The following is a 19,236-nucleotide window of genomic DNA, read 5'->3' on the forward strand; positions in this document are numbered from 1 at the left end:
GTCTAGATGACACAGGGTTTCTGGGCATTAGGGCCTGTTACCAACTGAGAGCTGCCAAGGCAACAGAACTAGTTGACATGGGGAAATCGGGCCAGGGAACCTTATAAGCCCCTCAAGGCAACCTCCCCACAACCCCCCATCCTGTTGCCCAGAGCAATCAATTTCCAGTGCTATGACTCCAGTTTAAAGAAATTCACCAAAGGTCCCTGATAAACTAGCCTGGGAATGGCCTGGTTCCTTACTCCCCTGCTCCTTCTCCACCCAGAAGTGTTGGCACTCTCTGTCCCCCTTGCTGGGCTTCTAGGACCAGAGGGAATTCTACAGCCAAAGTGATGGGTGTGCTAAGGGCAATGCCACAGGCAGATTAAGAAGTAGGAACACCTCCTCAGGGAACCCTCCAACCCTAGAAGTCCCTCTCACATAGAGCTGCTAAATGGAAGCTCCTGGATTCCTACTCAGGACTTTTAGTATTCTGTTGCTCTGATCACAGGCCCATCTCTTGCAGGCTCCAGCTGAGCCGGGGGGATTCCTACCTGCCCTTTAGAGTGATAGCCCTCAGACGATACTGGGTCATCACTACCAGGGACAGAGTCTTCACCTTCTACCCAGTGCTAGACACCATGACACTAAATATGCACTCAGAAAATATCAATCCTAACCCTAGGCCTTCCCTCAAGTTAAGGGACTCCGCTTCCTGGAGCTACCAGCAGAGGGAGCCAGCATCTCAAAAGTGAAAGCAGAGGTGGGGGCACTGGGTCCAGCCTTTCTCGAGGCTGGTGCTTCTTCAGAAAGGGGACCCTGAGACATTTGTGGCCACCACTTCCTTCCCCAAGGATAACCCATCCCAGGAAGAGAAGCGGAGTCTGTTCCTCTGGGTGGGCCTGGGAGTGGGGAAGGTGTGGTCAGGGCATTGGACGAGGCAGCCTGCCTGCTCTATGGCTCAGCCTTTCCTCACCTGCCCACTCCCTCCAGAGACAGCCTGCCAAAGGGAACTGGGAGAGATGTAATTATAAGGACAAGGGTCTTCGAGGCCCATCTTAGAACATGGTTCTTTGAGTCCTGACCTCCAACTACTTCCTTTTTTCCCCTTTCCCTTATGGACTCCCTAGATGACCTGCCCTGACTCACCACCTCAGAAGCACATCTCCTCTCAGGAAGCCTCTTACTCTTCTGTGCATAGATCCCCTCCACCTTTCCTACTGGAATTTCCTCAGGTTCAGGAGCTCCAGGTCTACAGCAGGCCCAGGCCAGCTAGCTGTGTGACCCTAACAAGTCACTCAGCCACCTCAAACCTGTTTTCTCACCTGCCACAACAGGGCTAGTTCTTGGTTTATTTACTCCACCATGCTGTTAGGAGATGAAACAAGATAGTGTTCGTAAAAATGGTTTGGGGAAGTAGAAAGTATTACAAAAGTCTAAGATGAGAACTGCAGTTCTCAGAGCTTGCTTGGGACTGAACATTGGCATTAGAGCCAGAAGGTCCCAAATCTTCTAAAATTGACCAGCACTGAGCTGCTTGAGGACCTGTGCCCCTCAAATGTTAACAGGGTCAGGCCCCCGAGGCTTCTTGCTGGAGGTCCTTCCCGAGAGGTCTGGGGGCCTCCTGTTGCAACACAGTGACCCAGATGCCATAGCCTGGCAGCTCCATCTCTGGTTTCAGTGCAGGTTTATTCAGTTTTATATTTTATTCCAGGCAAGTGCTTATTACATGGATAGTATTCATGTCTCAATACCTAAAGTCTTGGAGCATGAACAGCCACTAGAATACAGTTCAATAGTAAAAATACAATATGTACAAAATTAGGGTTTTTTGTAGGGTTTTTGTTTTTTTCCCACACAGCAGATGTATCCAAACACATAAAAATCTCTACAGTCTGGGGTCGCTACAGTTTATATTTCAGGAAACGGAGACACAGTGACCAGAGTCCTCACTGTAAACAAGGGCCACCTCTTTGGGGGATGGGGATGGGACCCTGGGATGGGGGAGAAGCTGTTCCTGGAGAGCCAGGGCTTTAGTAACCCTTAATTCCCCTCCAGGCACTCCCTGCCCTTCTTTGGCCCCCCAAGGAACCAACCTCCCCCTCTCCCCGAGGTAAAGGCTCCCAGCCAGTGAGCCACTCCTAACGTCAAAAAGTAAAACACGCATGAGAGGTAAGGTGTGTGTGTGTGTTTGTGTGTGCGCGTGCACGTATGCACACACGCGCGCAGCCCCCAGGCTGGAAGGGCTAGGGAGGGGAGGGGCAGGCGGTCCCACAGGGTGAGGACAGATGTGGTCCTGACAGCTCTCAGAAGGGAGATGCCCAAGGAAGGGCTGAGCGGTGGTTGCCCTCTAGGGCACACAGCATCACAGCGTTCACAAACAACAACAAAAACAACAGCAACAACACCCATCGTCACCAATCTGGACATAGTCATTCGGCACTAGATTCGAAGGCCCCCACTGCTAGGGGTGGGGAAGGGCAGGGGCAGTGAGCGGGCGGATGAGGTATCTGTGCAGGCCCGAGAGGCCACTAGTTGACACACTTTCAACTCTGAAATGGCCTCAGAATGCAGGGAGGTGAGCAGAGCCTGAAAGGAAGGGCAGGTCCCCTGATGCTTCTCTGTTCCTGGGCACCAGGCCCAGCTGGCTCCCTCTGCTCTTGCAGCTCCAATCACTCAGGGAAGACTGTAAACTGGTTTCCCCAAGAACCAGGGTGGCAGGTGGTGGCCGCAGGGGCAGGAGGGCAGCAGGCTTGTGGGGTGGAAGTGCTATGCTGAGGTGGGTGTGAGGCTCCCTCTTGGAGGCCTCTGGGGTGACCATAGGCCTTCCTTTCCCCACCCCAGGCAAGACCAACGAGAACAGTCCCCTGGGAGGTTTCTAGGACTAGGAAGGAACTGAAAGGGAGTTAAGTGTCCTGTCCCCTGCCCCCAGCCTGTCAAAGCAAACTTCACAACTAGAGACACTGGCTTTCTCTCCCCACAAAGGTGACTGTGTGTGTCCAGGTGGCGAGCTGAGTGTGCATGTGTGTACAACTGAGCATGTGTCAGACACAAGGCCACTTGTAATAAATACCCACATAAAAGAGAAGCCAAAGCAGTCAGCAGAGGCAGAGGTGGGGAAACCGGCATGCCCTGCACACAGGCCCCCTCACTCCTCCCCAGCCCAAGCTCAGTGCGGCCCTAAGTCCAACCAAGGGCCTTCCTCAAAGGGAGGTGGTGGCCCACTCAGAATAGCTCACTGCAGAAGCAGGTGTTCAGGGGGAAAGACAGAGATGACACCAAGGACAGAGGAGTTGGGGCAGAAGTAGCAGCCCTCCCTGCCCTGCAGGTTGCCAGGGCATCAGGAAAAGGGCTTGGGGATTTGCCCCAGCCCCTAGATTTTAACTTCCTGATGGCCTCAGCAGTGTGGCTTCAGGCTCCCAGGACCCAGACCAGATGCCAGTTCACTTCTCTGAGCTTACAGGGGAGTGCACAGCACTGAGCAGAGGCCAGAGACCTGGGGCAGAGAATGGACAGCACCCCTCCCCTTTGCCTTTGGGAAACCAAGAGCCAGGTCCAGGGATGGAGACAGGTCCAGACCCAGGCCAGGGGTGGGGAAGGGCAGCATGGGGGCAGGACAGCCAAGCCCACCCCTCCCAGCAGAGTGGCCACTTCCTAGGATCTGTCACCTTTAGAGCAGAGCCTCCTGAGCACCCAGCTTTCTGGGCCAAGTTGCTTCGGTTCTGCCCCCTAACCGCCCTCCCCCCGCCCCCCAAGGCCTGGGCAGAGAAGGCCACGGCTCAGGATAGAGGGCCCGGGCACTCAGCCGCCTCATCAGCTAGAGCAATATAGCAGCAGCAGCACAGGAAGGCAGGCGGGGTAGGGAAGTGGGGAGAACACAACACCCACACGCAGGGGAGGCAGGGGACAAGGTGGGGAGGTGGGAACATCACTGGAGCTGGCACCAGGCCAGACGAGGGGCACATTCACCAAAGCATCTCATCACTTAAGTCCTAGTGCAGTGGGGTCACACCCTGCCCCGCGCCCAGCTCCCTGGGGTGGCCCTCCCTCACCTGGCTCAGAGTCTCTGCACCCCCTTCCCCTAGGAGGCCTGGGGGTGGGTGTGGGTGGGGCGGGCCTTGGCCTGGCTGGAATGTGTGGAGCTGGTGGGTGGGAGAGTGGGGGGTGGGTCCCCCTCCCTGCCCCCACTGGGGGCCTCTGAGTGGCCTCATCCTCAAGCCAGCTTGAGTGTGCTGACCGGGAAGGAGGGCATGGTGACCATGGTCACAGGGTTGAGCACTGTCTGGCCCACCAGCTGGGGGTGGTGCACCACCTGAGCCCCCACAGCTGGCTTTGCCATGACAGTCGCTGGGGGCCCCAGCCCAGCTGTGCCATTCACTTGCTGGTGTGAGAGGGTGTGGGCGATGTGGCTCACTGCCACAGGCTGGCTCACCGCCACGGGCTGTGGATACAGAGGCAGCTGGGAGCCAAGGTGGGCCACATGGTTGAGGGTGGCAGGGTGCACTGTGATGTGGCCAATGGGAGGTGTGGCAGGTGCCAGCTGCACAGCAGGACTGGGGGCTGAGGGGGCAATGTGGGCGATGTGCTTGCCGCCCGGCCCCTGTAGAACGTGGTTCACAGTCTGGATGACTGAGGCATGGGTGGTGGCCGTGTGGGCGATGACCGTGGAGCCTCCTCCAGCTGCAGCCACCAGATGGGCTGGAGCAGGCACCAGCGTCTGGGCGGGGGCCGGTGGGGGAGGAGGGGCTGGCAGAGGTGTCTTCTGCTGTGGTGGTGGCTGCTGCCCAGGCAGGTGGACAGGAGACAGAGCCACAGGCTGGGAATGGGGGTGTGGATGGGGAGGCAGAGGTGCGGGGGCGGTGCTGGGCGGTAGCTTTGGCAGCTCCGGGTGGGGGCGATGGCTCAGTTTAGGTGGGCCCAGGCCGGCCTGGTCCTCCTCCATATCCTCATCTATGTTGTCCTCACCCTCTGTGGAGAGACATGGGGACAGGGATGGGTCAGAAGAACTTGGGAAACAAGAGGCTGGAGTAGTAGTAAATGCCCCTGGGGCCTGGGGACATGGGGCTGGGGGACAAGGGCCGGGCCAGGGAGGGGCAGGTAGGGCTCACCAGAGGCTGTAGAGGTGGAGGCCTGGTCGTCCTCCGGCTGGCCAGTCTGTCGGAGCACACGGTCAATCTCCAGCACGTCCATCCACTGGCTCAGCTCGTGCTTGAGCTCTGCCAGCCGCTGCTGTGTGGCAATCTTCTCGCGTGCCAGCCGCTCCATCTCATGCTCATATTCCTTCTCCTTCCTCTTCAGAGACTGGAGAATAAGGCAAGGGCCCGAAGGATACCCTGAGCAGGAGCTAGAGGGCCCACAGTACTGCAAACCTGCAAACCTCTCCCCACAAGTGTCCCCCCCCATCCAGGCTGCAGGTCACTCCACCCCCAGGGGGGCAGGTGGGAGGACTGCAGGCTCTCTAGCAGGCACCACTGACCGCACAGATGCAGGTCGGCCTCTCCCCGGCTCCCACCCGCATCCACTTTGTGCGGGAGAGCTTCCTGGCCTCTGGCCCCATCCACCCTCCTGGCAGCCTCTTCCGGCCATTCTGTGGAGGATAGGAGGGGTAACAGTCACAGCTAGGGTGTTGGTCACGCCCCCGCCACCACTCATACCACGCTGTCCGGCACCATGCCACAGACTACCCTCCTTGGAACTCATTCCCCAAAGAACTCCAAAGGATCTTGCCCTTCTTTCTACAGCATCATTCATTAGTGTCAACTTCAATGTCCCCAAGGATGGCCCTCAGACCCTGTGCTCTGTGGCACCCACCACCCCTGTGTATCTCCTCTGGACCTGCCTCCATCTCATTAATCCTGGGCAGCTGCTGGCTCTCCCCACTCTGCTCAGGGCCAGGACTGCTCCTGCTGCCACACCTACATGGGCTGCCTCTCAGAAATGCCCAAGGCCGTCCAGATTCCCCAGGCTGCTGAATGATCCCCGGAGCCCTGGAATGTGTCCCTCCTTCCACACCTCTAGCTGAGAAATGGCTCAACAGCATCTCTGATCTGAGCACCACTGGACATTTTCCTCCTTCACCACAAGTTCCATATGGTTCCCTCCCCATAACACTGGGAACCCCCCCCACCGACTCGGAACACCAGCAGGCAGCTCCCCTGGCCGTAGAGCCATCGCTGCCTCAATTACTCCTGAGTGCTAGCTTCCAAAGTTTGCCAGTCACGGCAGGTACAGGACCCAGTGACCCTTCATACACCAAATTATCCAGCTCGTCTTAAGTTTTCCTCCCTGAACCCTGTCTCATACACAGATCCTCCCTTCTCACCCCTCTACATCTCACCTGCTTGTACTCCCAGACCACACCTGAGCCCCCACACCTTCCCCATCCCACACCCTCACCAGTGAGTCCTCTTGCCCTGGAGCCCTTCCTGATATGCCTCCATATACTTGAGCATTTAATAAGACTGGCAGGATTTAATCAGACACTGGCTCATGTGACCCCCCCCTAAAAACTTCATGTTCTGTTTTTCCACCTCTATCTGTAAAACATTGTAAAAGCAAGATATTCTATAATTAGCTTTTTTCCCCCTGACCCTACCAGTGGCCAGAAGTACGCTTATCCCAGCCCCAGGGGAAGGATCTGTGAGGATGTATATTCCCACTTCTATCCTGTCTCTCTCCTTTATCACAGCAGAATCAGTCACCCGTTAGACTCGAGTTTCCACTGATTCTATTTACTACGAGCAGTTTTACACCAACCTTCCTGACTGTTCACTTGCCCTTCCAGGGTATGGCAGCGTCTTCCAACTTCACCCAGTAAACTCGGCCTGATTTCCCTACACTCCTGCTGTAGCCTCACACTCATATTTCTGACCTCACCAGAAAGAAATGCCTTAAACTATTAGTGCCCACAACATGTAACCCAGATATGACCATACTCTGTTCTGGCCTGAAACTTGGTACTTTACAATTCTGCCAGCAGTCCCAGGCCACACACAGCCTCCTCTATGTCCTGGCTTTGAGATTTAACTTGGTTCTCTACATAGTTCTGCCAGAAAGATCCCTCCCTTACATACACACATCTCACCAGGATTCTCACCTGGCTCTACCCTGAGAGGCCAGTGCTGGACATGACATCAGATGAGGCCATATCAATGATGGGGCCTGTGGTGAGTCAGCTAGCTACCACTTGAGCCTGACTGCAGGGGGCTGGAAGTGGCAGTCCTAGCAGGAGAGTAGATTTCTGGCGCTGAGGGAAACTCAGAGGCCAAGACCTCTTCTTCACTAGCCTAGTTCTCCAGAGGCCTAGAAGCCCCTGCAAAGTTTCCCCAGGGTCTAGCTCTTGTCCACATTGCTTCATTTTAAAACATTTCATAAGACTGCCTGGATGCATAGTTAGGTACCTGCCTACTCCTCTTTCTGGTTTTGTTCACTTCACCATGGGTTTCTTTAAATCCCTTAGCATCTTCAAGCCATTCTGAGCGGGCTGGGGGCTATAGCCTTCCCACCTCAGCACACACCCAAAGCCTTTGCTCTATACACCTGATGTGGTCTACTATTCCCTTTTGACTCCCATCTAGTGCTCTGCGGCCCCCATCTCTACATGGCAACCCTCATGACCACCTTTACTTTCCAAAAGTGCATCCCCCTCCTTCCTTCTGGAGAGGAGCCAGCCTGTGCTAGGCCTTCTGCCACCAGCTGTGCCTAGGTCACCCTGAAACCTTCAGGTCTCAACTTGAATGCCCCTTCCTCAACAATAACTTCCCTTGCTCCCCAGAAGAAATTCTGTGATCCCTGTCCCTATTACATCCTCATGGCACAGGCCTTAGTTTATAATCTGCCACCAAGGGCAGCCCGGGTGGCCCAGCAGTTTAGCGCCGCCTTCAGCCCAGGGTGTGATCCCAGAGACCTGGAATCAAGTCCCATGTCAGGCTCCCTGCATGGAGCCTGCTTCTCCCTCTGCCTGTGTCTCTGCCTCTCTCTCTCTCTGTGTCTCTCATGAATAAATAAATAAAATCTTTAAAAAAAGTCTGCCACCAGGACTGAACCAGTAAAAATACAGACCATACTTTGTCCTTTGTTCCCTACTTTATCCTCAAAATCAGACACAGAACTGTCCAAAGTACCTAAATGAATAAACGAATGAGGTTGAGGATTTACAAAACCTTGTTAAGTTTTCTGTTTCTGCTTCCACTGTCAGGACCAGTAGAAATAGATCTCTATGAACAGCCCTGGGTACACCTCACTGCCTACTCAACCCAGGCCCATGTCTGCTGGTTCTACTGAGTCTCTGCTTAAAATTTATTTTCAAATCCAGAGATCATGCAAGCAAGGCTCTTCCCCCTAAATATGCCTCTAGAAAATACGATGTGCTTCCTACATCTCAATAATTGCCATTAAATTGGTATTTATAGAAGACCAATCCTCCTAACATCCCTATGGTGAAAATACTATTTTTTCCTATTTAGCAAAATGGCAGCACAGAAAAAGCTGATATTCACAGAAAACGTCACTGCATTTGGACAAGAATCTGCTCGTAGGCCATAGGATTGTGAACCACTGAAGAACCAGTAACATTCCCAAGCCCAAGTTCTGCAAAAACAAGCCAGAAGTAGGCCTCCTGGGGACCCTCCAAACCCCACCCCTCCGGCCCCTCCTCCTCGAGGCCCGGCCGGCCGCAAGCGAGGCCCCGCCCCTCCCGGAGCACGCGCGCACCCACGCGGACCCGGCTCTGCAGCGTCACTGCCCGCCGGCCGCACCCCGCCGCTCCGCGCGCGGAAGCTCCGCCCCCAGCCCGGCCCGGCCAATCCGCGAGCCCGGCCCCGCCCCGCCCGGGTGCCGGGAAGCAGGCTGGAGCCACGCCAGCCACTCCCCCTCCGCCGGGCGGGCGGAAGGGCGCGCGCTCGCGGGAGGCGGGGAGGGAGCCGCCGGCTGGGAGCGGACTCCGGTTACCTCAGGGCTGTGACCCCGCAGTCCTGGCCGGGGGAGGGGCGAGGCCCCGCCTCGGGCTCCTAATGCGGTCGGACCCCTTGGCCACCCCCTCCCCCGGGGACCAGGCGCGCGGCAGGAGCGCGCCGACCGGGAGACCCCGAGCCTTCCCCGCCCCCACCCCGCGCGGGCAGGGAGCGCGAAGTCCCTCCCACTGCCCAACGGCTCGGCTCCAACTCGCGTCTCCGCGGCAGCCAAGCGTGGCCGCCCGCCCCACCCCCACAGCCTCCTTCCCGGCACGCGGAAACCTCGGCCGGTTTCCAGGGAAACCGAAACACAGGGCCGTCATGGCAACAGTCTTATCTGGCGGGCGCCCCCCACCCCGTACTGCAGAGGGAAGCCAGTGCCCAAGGCGGGGGTGGGAGGGAGGCACAAGGCCAGGAGGGCCCCTTGAAAAGAGGCTTTTAAAAATCCAAGCAGGCGGAGAGCTTGATTTTCAAAGGTTCGGTGACCCCAGGGTTATTTGGTCACCCAGACCGCCACATCCCCCGGTCTCCAGGTGTAATCCCCAAACTGGAGTCGCGGCGCTTCGACGCGCTCACTGGATCTCAGTCCCTCGGGCTGGAGTGGGGGGCCTCGCCGGCGCGCCGCCTTCCGCCAGGAGCCACGCCCAGGGGACTCCCCACCCCACCGCGAGCGACACTCGGGCCGAGTCCGGCTCCCGCCCAGGCACTGCGGGCGGGGTGGAGGCGCCGGGGCCGCTCCCCGCCCTCCTCAGCCGCGGGGGCACCAGCGGCGTCAGGCAGGAGCGCGGGACCCGCCGCTCGGCCGCGGGGTTTGAACACGGAGCTGCGGGGGCGGCGCAGATGGCAGGGCTCCGCGGGGCGGCCGGAAGGGGGCTGGGGGGAGAGGGGGACGCCGCTGCCGCCCTCCCCCGCGCACGCGCACGCGCCCCCCGCCCCCTCGCGGGCGGGGAGCCCCGCTGACGTCAGCCGAGCCATGTGCTCCGCGCCCGCGTGGAGGCGGGCGGGGGAGCCGGAGCCGGAGGGGGAGGGAGGGGGAGTGAGGGCGGGGCGGGCCGCGGCGAGGGGAAGAGGGCGGGCGGGAGCGGGGAGGAAGCCGGCGCCGCGGCCGCCGCCCGCCCTGCTCTCGGCGGAGCCTCCCTCCCCCATACCTGGATGTACCGCAGCGCCGTCCGCAGCACGCTCAGGTTCGACGTCTTCTTGTCGTCCACGTTGGGGATGTTGCGCTTCAGGGTCTCAAAGCATTCCTTCAGATGGGCCCTCCTGGGGAGAGGGGGAACGCTGGTTGGCCCGCGACTGGGGGGCGGGGAGAAGAGGCCCCAGGGGGGCTTGGGGGACCAAGGGTGGGGCCAGAGGCACGCGCGCACGCACACACACCTGTTCTTCTCCAGTTTGTTGTGGACTTCTCTGGTTCCGATCCTGAAACCCAGACAGGAAGGAAGTTGAGGGAGGAGGACCCAATTAGGTGGTCTTCTGCCCCCTGCTCCCACTCCCCGATTGCCACAGTTTGCTCCCCACATTCTGTACAAAGCAGCAGTGGGAGATGTTCAGCCTGTGTAGAGGCGCATACAGCCCCTGGACGGCACACGTATGCTCATAAATCACAATCCCTTTAACCCTCCATCTTGCCCTTGTCCACCTGTGAGGAATCGGAGGGCCTCCTGGAGCTCACAGAAATAGCCAGTTGACCCCAGCCCTCACCAAGAGGTCCTCATTCCAATACTCTCGCCAAAGACCTGGAAATGCCAATGGGCCCATCCTTGAGCAGGTCAGAGAACACAGAAGCCTGACAACAGAGGGCAACAGCCATACCCACTCCTGGGTGGGGGTGGGCACAGGCACAGACCTGTCCAAATAAGATAAGATGCATCTCGGGTGGGGAGGGAGGACATGGCTTTGAAGAACTAGCTTAGGAGGGGCTACTTTCTTTTCCACATGGAGCCCAGAATGTGGGCAGTTCTCCATCCCATCAGCCTGGATTCAGCCACACCGCACTCACCCCCCGGGCCTCTTCTTCTGTTCGCTGGATTTGACTTCTTCGGCTGGTGCCAACTTCAGGGTCCCAAGAGTGGATGGCGGTGGCTGCTGAGGAGCCAGCTGGGTCTGGACTCCAGGGTGAGGTGCTATGGTCAGGATGGGTGTGGGGAGGGGCTGCAAAGGCTTGGGGCTGCCAGTGGGCGGAAGGGTGGTCTTGGAGTCTGGCAGCAGGGGGGCAGGGTTGGGCACCTGTGGCCTGGTGGGCAGGGGAGCAGAGTCCTTAATGCTGAGTCCAGGGGTGCTAACCAGGGCTGGCTGGCGAGGCGCCAGGGGCAAAGGCTGGGCAGCAGGAGGCAGGGGTGGGGGCAGAGGTTGAGGAGAGTTGGTCACAACTGGAATAGGAATGACAGTCAATGGGGTGGGGGTGGCAAGTGGCGGTGGGGGTGCTGGTGGGGGTGCTGGGGGAGACAGAGGTAGGGGTGGTGCTTCAATGCGGGGTTCCTCCACAGGCAGGGCATGGGCCAGCCTGGCCAGGCTGCTGGCCTTCTTCTGCTCTTGCTCCCTCTCCCGCTCCAGGCGAAGCCGCTCCTGCTCCTCTACGCAGAGAGAACACAAGGGATTTCTCAGTGGGCCAGCAGTCCTGGGCCCCAACTTCTGAAGTCTTCCACCATAACACATCTTCTGACTCTGTCCCAATCAGTGCTCAGTGACCTGCCTGCTCAGCCTGAGAGACACCCAGCCAGGCACTTGGGCTAAGGGCTAGGAGCACAGCAGTGAAGAGTTTAAACACACCTGGTCTCTGCCTTTGGGGAGCTCAAGGCCTAGGGGGTGAGGGGAAGGACAAGTAACAGAGGATAAGGATCCAGGCTGGAGAGGAGAAGGGCTGTAGAAAGAGCAGGAGGTTGGGGGCCTGGCAGCCTGAAGGTAGAGGGGTTAGACTGGGGCAGGGAGGTTCAGGAACAAGGCTGAGGGTACTGCGGTGATAGATAAGCTGGGCAGAGGCCAGTCAGCAAAAGGCCTCATAGGCCATCATGGAAGAATGGACTAGGGACGGGGCGGCAGGCGAGGGGGGGTGGGTTGTGTTGGACAGATCACGGCTTCTAGGGAAGGCCTTCAATAGCATTTACAAGTACCTTCCAGAGGGCAGGCAGCATCTTCATTTCAAGATGAAATAAATTAGCTCAGAGAGGCAATGATTTGTTGAGGATCACAGAGCGAGTCACAGGTAAAACTGAAACTAGACCCAGCCAGGAATTCTGACACCTGGCGGAGCCTATACCAGCTGTGTCAGCACGTGCTCACTAGGTGTCTGTCCATACACACACACACACACACACACACACACACACACGCCGCTGGGTCCCCACAAGAGTGCACGCCACAGGCAGGGCAGGGACATCACCTTCAGTTCACACATGAGGAAATGAGGCCCAGGACTCCCAAGGTCTGGTTTCCTTAGGGACCACACAAAACACATTCGGTCCTTCTCTGACCTTTGTGGTGCCAGAACTTGTTGCTCCCAAATGCCCCCGTGTCCCCACCAGCAGCAGCACAACCAGAAAGGTAAGAGGCAGGCAGAAAGAAAAGAAAAGCAGCCTTGCACCTGTCAGTTCAGCATCTCCGCTGAAAGCCCTGCTGCAAAGCAAGACCTGCTCAGGACCTCCCTGAGCACACGGAAAGGGGGAGGGCCCTTCCTGAGCCAGAAGCACCTCTCCACCTCCACCCTGCCCTGCACTCTCCAGGTCCCACAGTTCTGGTTCCCTGGCACCAGGGCTAGGGGCCCTGGGGGAGCAGCTGGAACCCCCAGGCCTGGGAGCAGGCTGGTCAACCAGCCCTCCTGCCTGTCCAGGATTGGCCACACCACTGCTAACTGATCTGACGCTGCTAGCTGCTAACTGGACAGACAGGTAGTTGGCAGACACGCCTCAAACATACCACCCCACAAGGGGTGGGGCTAGAGGACCAGGTAGGCTCAGAGCCCCCTACGAGGAGGGCATCAACTCCCTAACCCCCCACTTGTCTCTGGGGCTCAGCCCTTAGGCCCACCAACCACGGGAGTGTGAGCCAGGACTGCTCCAAGCCCTTCCCTCCCACAGGGGAGAAGAGGCAAAGGAGGAAGTAGAGAAATGTGAGAGGGGAAGCACTCAGTGGTTTCCCAGCAGCCCTGGCCTCTTCCGTAGCTCCCCAGCCCTTCAGGAAGGGGAGCTGCCAGGCCTGCTCCAAGGAAAGGCCTTCTCTCCTGGGCCTTTCTGTGGCCCCTGCACTGGCTTAGGTTACAGGCCCAGAGAAAAACCAGCTCTCTGCCCTCCAGCTTCCCAGAGAGCACACTAGCCAAGAAGTCTGCAGAGTTCCTCCCACCAGCTTCCCATCCATCCCCCACATTGCTCCCTATCCCACCCCTCCACCCCCCTCCCACCCCATCCCCAAGCCGGACACAGCCCACCTTCATGCTTCTGAGCTAGGACCCAAACTTTCACTGGCTTTGGGACCAGTGTTCCACTCTCCCATTAGCAGTGGGACTGAGAAGGCCCCAAGCCCCAAGGACAGGTGTCCTGGGAACCCAAACAGAGAAAACCTCATAGTCCCCATATGTTAAAGCAACTGTACAGCTCACCTAGGAGATGGAAACCTCCTTCTCACCTACCCTCTCTCTTCCAGAGTCAGGCAGGTACACCTCACAGGTGTCAGGAAGGAGCCAGTTGAATGGCCAAACTCTATCACGCCTGGATCGGCATGAAAAATCTTGACTGATGGTGAAGAGGGGGTGTCCCAGGCCAGATCCAGCCCACCAAAGCTTTCTGTCTCCTCCCCACCCAGCAGTGACCCTCTTCCAGTGCCCTGGGTAGGGGGGAACAAAGTGGGGGGGGGGCACGAACTGGCAGTCACTCAGGGGATGCCCTCAGGAACAACAGATTGAGGCTCTGTAAAAATTGCTCTGCTGCACCCATGGGTGCACTCCCTCTCCCACTCCCAAACACACACATACATGCTCTGACACCTTCCCTGGGCTTCCCAGAGGCTGGCCCCGGAGAATTTAGCATGACCTGTGGGGTGATTCAGGAGCCACAGGAGTCTACACTGGGTAGCCCCCAGTGTTCAGGAGGAACTCTCCCCTTCTTCACGCTAACAGGAGACCTGGTGCATAAGGCAGGCCCCAGGATGTGACTAGGTCGGGTAGAAGAGGATCCTGTTTGGGCCATCTTCTGACCGCTGGAAATGAGTGGGCCTCCTCCTGACCACCTCTGCCCTCTCACATGCACATGTGCACACACATCCCCAGGTTCATCACATGAGCAGTCCGGCTCCCTCTGGTTGGGAAACCCACCCTGGACACTGAAAGGGCAGTGTGGACAAGAGGATCCCCATTCAGAGCCTGCTCATACCCAGGCAAGCAGTTCTGGTCAGCAGGTCCACACACTACCCCTTCTCTCCCATTGTCCCCATCCCAAGTCAGAGGATAGAACTTCAAGGAGGGGGAGAAAAATGAATCTGTACCTGAGTTTTTGGGGTGAATCTGGCTTTGCATCATCCATCCCCTAAGACCTTCCTGCTCCACCACGAAGGAGCTGTGACTGGTCAGTTAAACTGGACCTCTACTCAGCTCCCTGCCCCGGCTTCTCACCACCTGCATGGGAGGGGCAGGGCTCTGCTACTTCTTAGGAGAGAACCATTCCCAGGCTCCTTCACAGTGTTGCACACACCGACCCTGTCCTTCTAACTGCCAGCTCTGGATTTAATATTCTGGAAAGGGTGGGAGAGATGACAGCGGGGAGGAAGGGACAGGAGGGGGTGTCTTCTCCCCTTCCTCTTAAGGCCAAGCAGCCTGAGGGCACAGTGAAGGTGAAGTGAGTGCTCCCTTGGGGCAACAGCAGGGTCAACCCTATTCACCTCTAGCACAGTGCCTGATACACAGCAAGGACACAATAGATGCTCCTGAATTGCACTATGTTGACGGCAGCAGGAAGAGACTCAAGTCTCTCCAATTCTGGTTACACACACCCCATCCCCTGCCCTGTCGCTGCAAGCAGGACATTCTCCCGTCACCACCAGCACTGTCAAGGGCCTGACCCTGCTCAGGACCCCGAAGACAAGGGGGAGGGGCACGCGGGCTGATGTCCCGGCCCAGTAATTCCACAAAACCCAAGCACCTCAAGCTTACATATCTCGAGTGACTCCTGACCTTGAGAGGCCGGTCGACCGACTAGGCCGGGCGGACCCGCCGCTCCCCCGCCCCTGGCCCGCCGCCGCTCCCCTCACCCCACCCCCTCCGCCGCCGAGGCCGCGGCAAAAGCTGCAGGGCGCGCGCGCACACAACACACACTACTACCTCCTGCATGACTCATCACTGAAGCAACAATAGGCAGAGAAAGGAAAGGAGGGCGAAGCACCCTCTCCAACACAACCAACCCGGCAAAAGGGCTGGGGAGGGGAGGCTGCAGGGGACATGAGTCCCCAGATACTGCACACACATCGACCCAGGGCCGAGGCCCTCGCAATGGTCCGGGAAACGGAGGTCTTTCACTCCAGCCCCTATTCTGCAGCACCCTGAAGCCGGGGACCACCGACAGGGCGGGTGGGAAGGGGAGCATCTGAAATCGTTTCCTGTCGAGGGAACGCCGAAGTTTGCCCCTTCACAGCCTGGCTCATCCCACAATGTGGGTAGGCGTACTGCCGGGAGGTCCTGGTGAGAACGTCCCCCCCCAACGTCAGGGGGAATATGTGAGCTCTAAATGCCCTGCCGCCCTGCTATTCCGAGGGTTTCCCTCGCCCCAGGATCAAACACCGGAGGTCGGGGCGAGAACGGGCAGGTGAACGCGGCGGCTCCTCCTCCAGCGCACAGGCTCTCCCAGGAGGAGCCCGGCGGCCGCAGCCAGGGCCCAACCCCGCGCCAGGCCACTCGCCAGCCCCGCCCCGGCCCCGCCCCCGGCCGAGCCGCTCCGTCCCCAGCGGGAGTGTCCCCCGTGCACGTGGTCGGAGGCGGGGCCCGTCCACGTCACCACCCGGTGTAACCAACAGGCTTGGAACGCAGGCACACGCAACATTCCAGCCGAGAGCGGGTTTGGAACGCGCAGACACGCCACATTCCACACCGGCTAAAGTGGGGCGCCGCGAGGGGGGCCCGGGGGCTGCCCCCAGCGACCTGCAGGCCGCTTCGCAGACACCCAATCAGCCAAGCTCTCCCCCAAAGCCCTGAAGCGTGACCCAGCCCAGCTCTGGGAGGCGGGGTCAGGCGGGGCTGGCCAGGATCATAAGACACGCGATGTCATTTCATTCTGCAAAGGCCGCCTCCGCCCCAAGCGGCGCGTAGCCGGGCCGGGAGCGCCCCCCGCACCCTCCCTACGGGGCCAGGGAAGCCGGGGAGCTGCTCGGCGTAGAGTAATTCCCACCCCCACTCCGTTACACACACGCCCACTCGTGTGCACTGTACACTCGCCCGTGGACACGTCCGTTCACGGCTCTCCTCGAGGCTCGCATCACACATCCCCGTGCACACACGCACGCACAGGCGGGTCTGCCACCCCCACGCAGCACCATCCCCCACCCCACCCCCACCGGCTCACACGTCGTTGCTGCGGAGGGCGCCGCTGGCCCCCGCTGACGGAGCCCCCGCGAAGGGTACACTCGGGTGGCAGGCAGCTCCCACAAGAGCCGGTCCCTCACGGCATATTAACGAACCCATTAATTACTGTTCCTGCCCCCAGCACCCCTCCCCGGGCGGCGGCTCCTGCGCGGACAGTGCGCTGCCTGGCTTCGGGGCCGCCGGGGTAGGGGTGCTGCCCGCGGTGTCGCACGGGCTCCGAGGCTAGGGTCGCGCGTCTCCCCGTCCCCGGTGCCCCAGGGGCCCAGCCCGGCCGCTCACCACGTGCTCTCTGTTGTTGCTGCGCTTGCCATTCCAGGAAGCGGGCCGCCTCCAGGAGCGTCTCTATGCTCATCGCGCCGAGAGCCGCCGGGGGCGCGCCGGGGCCGAGACTGCGGCCCGCGAGCCGGGCACAGGTCAGGCTGGCGGACAGGCAGGAGGGCGGGATCACCTCCGGGGGGCGACAGGGCTGGGCGGCGCAGCGCACTCCGCAGGGAAGAACGGGAGAGCGCGGAGAGAAAAAATTAATGTTTTCCAAAATATTTGCAAAATAGAATTTGCAAATTAAAAAAATTTTGATGCAAAAAAACAAAAGGCGGCACTGCCTCCCTCCTTCCCCTCCTTCTCTTATTCCCCTCTGATGCCTCCCGCCCCGCGGCCCCCGGGAGTCCCGCCGACAAGAAAAGGCTTTGCAACAAGATGGCGAGGAGGCACCGACACACACAACAAGGGAAGGAGCCGCGCTGCCCCCGGCCGCCGCCCCCGCTACTACACCGGGGCCGCAGCCAAAGCCCGGACCGGAGCCCCCGCCCGCAGGGCCGCGGCGTCTCAGGAAGGGAGGGGCGGGGTCCCGAGCGGGACGGCCCCGCCCACCACAGACGGCGCGCGCACACGTGGCCCGGGTGGGGGCGGGAGGACACCCAGCCCTGCTCGCGCCCCGCATTTCCGCTTTCTCGTCTCGCCCCGCCCCGATGGCCAGCCACGAGTTGAGCAAGGGCTGCGTGTTGCGGTCATTCACAACGAGATGTGTCCTGCTAGAGGAAAAGAAGGATGGAAAATTTAAGACTTAAGTTAGCTCAAATAAGGATATTGTAGGTCAGGGAAACCTTAAGATGGTAGAGAGTAGCCTGACCCCTGGGTCTCCGCTCCTTACCCACACGTGACCTAATTCCTGCAACCGCCCGGCTGTCGCAATTCCCCCGGGATCCGCCCGTGGGCGGAGCTGACGGCGGGAGGCTGCCAGAGACCAGCGGAGGGAGCGGAGTGGTGATCCGGTTCCACGTCTTGTCTCCGTTCCTCCCCCCGCAGTGCGTTCGCATCCTATTAGGCGACGTCACCGGGCCGCGGGCCAATGGGCGGGCAGGACAACACGGCATGGAGCAGCTCCACATGGACACCCCGCGCCGCCAGCCTTCTGTTTAAAGGGCCAGTGTCTAACACGGTCACATTCGTGGGTGCGGATGGGTCCACTGAGAAGGGAGGGTGGGATGCCGAGGGAAATTCTGCAGTCGTGCCCTAGCCTACCCTTTACTTATCGTCACCCTCCTTTCAAACCCAAGCTTCTCCTTTCTTCCCCTAAATTCTTGTCTTTTGTCCACGCATGTCTGTGGATGGCCCACAGGCCCCCGCCTTGCTCTGGGGCCGAGGCGGGGGTAGTTACCGCCGGGCATACGCAGCCCAGACCAAGGGGGCGGGGCCCGTATCGGGAACAACAACGTGGAGGGCGGAAGCCTGGCCCTACCAGCGGCGGGGCAACCGAGGCCTCGGGCGGGGCGGGGCGCGGGCTCGGGCGCCCGGCCTGGCCTCCCCCGCGCTCGCTGACAGGGCGGGACCCCGGGCTGGCGCTCGCTGCCGTCGCTTCTTCCGCTAGTGTTTGGGGGCGCCCCCGAGTGCACCCAGAAAGTTACACCCTGTCAGCTTACCCAAATCCTCTCATTTTGCAGATAAGGAAACTGAGGCCCAGAGACCAGAGAGGACGTGTCTAAAGTCACTCAGTATTCCACTTGCTGCATTCCCCAGAGGGAGGAGTATTATCTGATCCGATGGACGACTCTTTTGAAGGCAGTTCTGGAGCAGGGCAACCAATTCGGAAAAAAATCATGTAGGAGTATCAAACTGCCTGCATGAGGCAGAGTTTGCCTACTTACCATGTTGTAGTCGGTTTCTCAAAATCTTCACCTAAAATCCTGCTGTTCTGCTTGTTAGGTGCAGGGCACACAAGCCCCACTGGTGCAGTTGGCGGTGACACAAAGGCCCCCTGAAGGCACTCTGGTAGTACTGGATGCCAGCAGTCCTAGGGCCCCTGGGTCCTAGCCTCAGATTCCTTTCTCAGATTCTGCTCCCAGTTCAGAGTGCGACCGTGCCAGTGCCAGTTGGGATCAGGGCCCTGCAACTTGGGCTTCACCATCATACAAAGCTACAAAGCAAGACTTTTTGAGGACGGCTGAGTGGCAGACCATCCTGCCAGTACATCTCATCACAGCCCATTCCATCCCCACTGTGCCCTTAGAGAGGTATGTTCCTATTTTGGAGTTTAGCTAGAAGCACAGAAAGCCGGTTCGAACGCAGCCTGCTGGCTTTGCTCCTTTCCTTTGAGGGCATAATGCACACTAAGGAAAGAGAATCTGCACAGATCTTGGAAATCAGGAACCTAGTGAACAGAAGGAAGGGGGTAGTTTGCCAGCGGCAGTCTACAGAGGGCTCTGATCTTTGCACAGTTAATGCCCCAGAGTCTGTAGCTGAGCAGAGAGGCAA

General features: G+C 59.2%; 1 protein-coding gene across 2 annotated transcripts; it reads right to left on the reverse strand.

Annotated features, from left to right (window-relative positions):
* Nucleotides 1-1,875: 1,875 nt before the first annotated feature.
* Nucleotides 1,876-18,515, reverse strand: MNT (MAX network transcriptional repressor). 2 transcript variants are annotated; one of them, XM_055333126.1, is made up of 7 exons: nucleotides 18,405-18,515; nucleotides 16,765-17,896; nucleotides 10,927-11,500; nucleotides 10,305-10,346; nucleotides 10,079-10,190; nucleotides 5,088-5,280; nucleotides 1,876-4,947 (listed from the first exon to the last, which is right to left on the reverse strand). In XM_055333126.1, exons 2-7 carry the CDS (start codon nucleotides 17,423-17,425, stop codon nucleotides 4,193-4,195), a joined length of 2,337 nt encoding a protein of 778 aa, XP_055189101.1. In that variant the 5' UTR covers nucleotides 17,426-17,896; nucleotides 18,405-18,515; the 3' UTR covers nucleotides 1,876-4,192. The 2 variants fall into 2 exon arrangements, with proteins under 2 accessions (XP_055189101.1, XP_055189105.1); XM_055333130.1 differs by lacking the exon at nucleotides 18,405-18,515 and having other exon boundaries at nucleotides 16,765-17,516; nucleotides 17,636-18,194.
* Between the last annotated feature and the right edge of the window lie 721 nt (nucleotides 18,516-19,236).

The sequence above is a fragment of the Nyctereutes procyonoides genome, unplaced genomic scaffold, assembly GCF_905146905.1.
Source record: "Nyctereutes procyonoides isolate TBG_1078 unplaced genomic scaffold, NYPRO_anot_genome, whole genome shotgun sequence".
Taxonomy (NCBI): domain Eukaryota; kingdom Metazoa; phylum Chordata; class Mammalia; order Carnivora; family Canidae; genus Nyctereutes; species Nyctereutes procyonoides.